Below are 4,203 nucleotides of genomic sequence, written 5' to 3' on the forward strand. Positions count from 1 at the left end.
AACTTGACACTGGACCTCAAGCAACGTGGATTCTGTGCCTCTCCTCTTTTCCTCCAGACTCTGGGACCTTGATTTCCAATGGAAATGCAAAATTTACTTTCATCAGAGAACATAACTTTGGACCACTCAGCAGCAGTCCAGTCCTTTTTGTCTTTAGCCCAGGCGAGACGCTTCTGATACAGTCTCTTGTTCAAGAGTGGCTGGACACAAGGAATGCAACAGCTGAAACCCATGTCTTGCATACATCTGTGTGTGGTGGTTCTTGAAGCACCAACTCCAGCTACAGTCCACTCCTTGTGAATATCCCCCACATTTTCGAATAGGTTTTGTTTCACAATCCTCTACAGGGTGCAATTATCCCTATTGCTTGTACTATATTTTTTGCCCTACAAGTCAGAGTTTTTTGCATAATTCGCATGCCCTGTGACATATACACCAAAACGACTTATTTATGGATTTTTTCCACCCATATTTATAAACCAATTTTGGCTGAGATATGACCATTTTCATTCATTCTGACTGAAAATATTGAACATTACCATTTTCAGAAGCTAGATGGCACTCGAGGTGTATGGCATGCCGTTGTATCATGCAATAGGTAAAAGTGGCTATTTATGACACAATCGGCTTGATAAAGCCTGCCACCATTGTCTGCGTGGAGCAAAAGTCAATTCAGCTTCATTTTGCTGTGCCGCCCCGACGAAATGCAGCTAATGTGACCATTGAAGTGCATTTATTAAATACAAGTTCAACTGAAATACATCTTTGCTATAAAGTCGAGCTAACAAATAATTGTTTTTTTAGGTAGTTATGTTGTTAAATTTTGAAGAAATGCACAGCGAGTCCTCTTGTGCACAGGTTCGGCCCACATTTCCAGGTCAGCGATGACACTTAACGCGATGTGTCAACAGCGACGCCTAATAGATGCGATGTATATGGCAAAGCAACGTATTTATCGATTTTTCCAATTTATTAGAAATATTTGGACTGATACAACATGTGGGGTGGAAAATACGGTACACTTTATTCTACCAGTTTCTTTCCCCTCACCTCGATTAATGTGATTGGACACAGAGCTCTGTGAACAGCCAGCCTCTTTAGCAATGACGTTTTGTGTCTTGCCCTCCTTGTGCAAGGTGCCAATGGTCGTCTTTTAGACAACTGTCAAGTCACCACTCTTCCCCATGATTTTGCAGCCTACAGAACTAGACAGAGACCATTTAAAGGCCTTTGCAAGTGTTTTGAGTTAATTAGCTGATTAGTGTGGCACCAGGTTTCTTCAATATTGAACTTTTTCATGATATTCTAATTTTTTGAGATACTGAATTTGAGGTTTTCATTTGTTGTCAAGTTACAATCATCAACATTAAAAGAAAAACATTTGAAATATATCAGTCCGTGTGTAACGAATGAATATATTATAAAAGTTTCACTTTTTGAATGGAATTACTGAAATAAATTCAACTTTTTCATGATATTCTAATTTTATGACCAGCAAATGTACATGTTCTCTCCGTGCATGCGTAGTTTCCTCTGGGTACTCTGGTTTCCTCCCACAGACCGAAAACATGTATATTAGGCTGACTGGTAACTTTAAATTGTCTCTAGGTGAGTATGAATGGTTGTCTCATTTCTCTCTATGGTGGACTTGCGACCTGTCCAGTGTGTTCTCCACCTCTTGCACAGAGACTGCTGGATATGGGCACCAGTGAACACCGCGACCCAAGAAGGAAGCGGGTAAAAGATAATGGGTGGATGGAACATTTAAAACTTTTTTAAACGAAACATTTCAATATTTAAAACTATTGTGTGACCTACTACTTAAAGTAAAAGCACACTGGTGTATTTTCACTGATAAGTTTGAGAAAGTAGACAACTTGCCTGCCAGTTGTGCAGCAACAGCCTGTAAAGGAAGCTGTCTGAATTCTTCTATTAGAGGCTGGATGAGAGTGCTAGAGACCAGCTCATGTTTACCGTAATCCAGCTCATAGACATTAACCAATCCGTTGGACAGGACTGCCTTCACCTGCACACGGTGCCAACTGAAGAAAGGAGGGCACCAAATAACAGATGAAAGGAAATCATTGAATCAATTGAACATATAGACAGTCCTTCATGTGTACCTAGTGCCAAGTGTTTATTGCTTACTTCTTGTCTATTTTGGCAGCGTACACTTCTCCCTTCTGGATGTGCACGGCTCTGCTAGTGTTCGCTGTTTGGTTGTAGTAAAGAACCATTTCTCCCATCAACACCACCAGCTTATGCAGATCCTGCCAGAGCTGGACCACAAAGTAACCGGGGTGGCACGCCACTGGCACAAAAACATCCATATTTTGACCAGGCTGGAAAGAGAGGATGATGGTGAAGCAGAGTTGGATGGTTTAAACTGCTTACCTCACTTAGATGACTGTACAGCAATACTGTTGTCCTTACAGAATGAAGAATTATAAAGTTAAAACATAAAAAATGTCATGCTGGGGTGCAGCTTTTACAAGAATTTTGCATTATGCCTAACAAACAGTGAAAAACAATCTTATCCAGACCTTCCTGTCACACTATACATGTACAGCAAGCATTTGTTTGAAGTATGTGCACATATTTATTGTACAACTAAAACTACAAGTCGTTTAATTCTAACTTACTCTAGAGGATGCTGGCTTGTAGCTGCTTTAAGTTTAAGGTGAGTTTCCTGAAGCATCTTTAAATATTTTCTTCCGAGTTCACCATCTGATTTGTTCCTTTAGTTGATGTGCCTTAACTGCAGTTTATGACAAGGGATAGTTTTTGTTTAGTGTTCATTTTATCCCAAATAAAACAAGGTTTGTCGAGTCCACTGCTGACATATTTTTCTAAACTTTGTACCTGCAGAGTTGCAGATATAAACAATTATTGTAGAAATTTGTTGTACAGATTGTTTTCTTTTCCATTTATGTTTTTCAGTTGTTGAAATCCACATAATGTGAACTGTAATGTTTCATGTAAACATTTTCAGTTTAATTCAACCTTTTACACAGGTTAGACTCGATGAGCCTCGTTTACAAGAGACCTGTTTTAAACAAGCACAGATGAGGTACAGACAACAATAGGCAATCATAAAAAAGCATATACAGGTCCTTCTAAAAAAATTAGCATATTGTGATAAAGGTCATTATTTTCCATAATGTAATGATAAAAATGAAACTTTCATCTTTTTCAGATTCATTGCACACCAACTGAAATATTTCAGGTCTTTAATTGTTTTAATACTGATGATTATGGCATACAGCTCATGAAAACTCAAAATGTCTGTCCCAAAAAATTTGCATATCATGAAAAGGTTCTCTAAACAAGCTATTAACCTAACCATCTGAATCAACGACGTAACTCTAAACAGCTGCAAAAAATTCCTGAGGCTTTTAAAAACTCCCAGCCTTGTTCATTACTCAAAACCGCAATCATGGGTAAGACTGCCGACCTGACTGCTGTCCAGAAGGCCATCATTGACACCCTCAAGCAAGAGGGTAAGACACAGAAAGAAATTGCTGAACGAATAGGCTGTTCCCAGAGTGCTGTATCAAGGCACCTCAGTGGGAAGTCTGTGGGAAGGGAAAAGTGTGGCAGAAAACGCTGCACAACGAGAAGAGGTGACCGGACCCTGAGGAGGATTGTGGAGAAGGGCCGATTCCAGACCTTGGGGGACCTGCGGAAGCAGTGGACTGAGTCTGGAGTAGAAACATCCAGAGCCACCGTGCACAGGCGTGTGCAGGAAATGGGCTACAGGTGCCGCATTCCCCAGGTCAAGCCACTTTTGAACCAGAAACAGCGGCAGAAGCGCCTGACCTGGGCTACAGAGAAGCAGCACTGGACTGTTGCTCAGTGGTCCAAAGTACTTTTTTCGGATGAAAGCAAATTTTGCATGTCATTCGGAAATCAAGGTGTCAGAGTCTGGAGGAAGACTGGGGAGAAGGAAATGCCAAAATGCCAGAAGTCCAGTGTGAAGCACCCACAGTCAGTGATGGTCTGGGGTGCCATGTCAGCTGCTGGTGTTGGTCCACTGTGTTTTATCAAGGGCAGGGTCAATGCAGCTAGCTATCAGGAGATTTTGGAGCACTTCATGCTTCCATCTGCTGAAAAGCTTTATGGAGATGAAGATTTCATTTTTCAGCACGACCTGGCACCTGCTCACAGTGCCAAAACCACTGGTAAATGGTTTACTGACCATGG

The 4,203-nt window shown here is 41.0% G+C and overlaps 1 protein-coding gene across 1 annotated transcript in view; it reads right to left on the reverse strand.

Moving 5' to 3' along the window:
• LOC119429390 (tudor domain-containing protein 7A-like) overlaps window positions 1-2,330 on the reverse strand; it is a 5,000-nt gene extending 2,670 nt beyond the window's left edge. The window contains exons 1-2 of the mRNA XM_037697026.1: window positions 2,149-2,330; window positions 1,882-2,042 (exon numbers count right to left, since the gene is read on the reverse strand). Coding sequence (XP_037552954.1) covers window positions 1,882-2,042; window positions 2,149-2,330 — 343 coding nt within the window. The remainder of the gene's footprint in view (window positions 1-1,881; window positions 2,043-2,148) is intronic.
• Between the last annotated feature and the right edge of the window lie 1,873 nt (window positions 2,331-4,203).

The sequence above is a fragment of the Nematolebias whitei genome, unplaced genomic scaffold (genome assembly GCF_014905685.2).
Source record: "Nematolebias whitei isolate Nwh7 unplaced genomic scaffold, NemWhi1 Nwh_scaf_831, whole genome shotgun sequence".
NCBI lineage: Eukaryota > Metazoa > Chordata > Actinopteri > Cyprinodontiformes > Rivulidae > Nematolebias > Nematolebias whitei.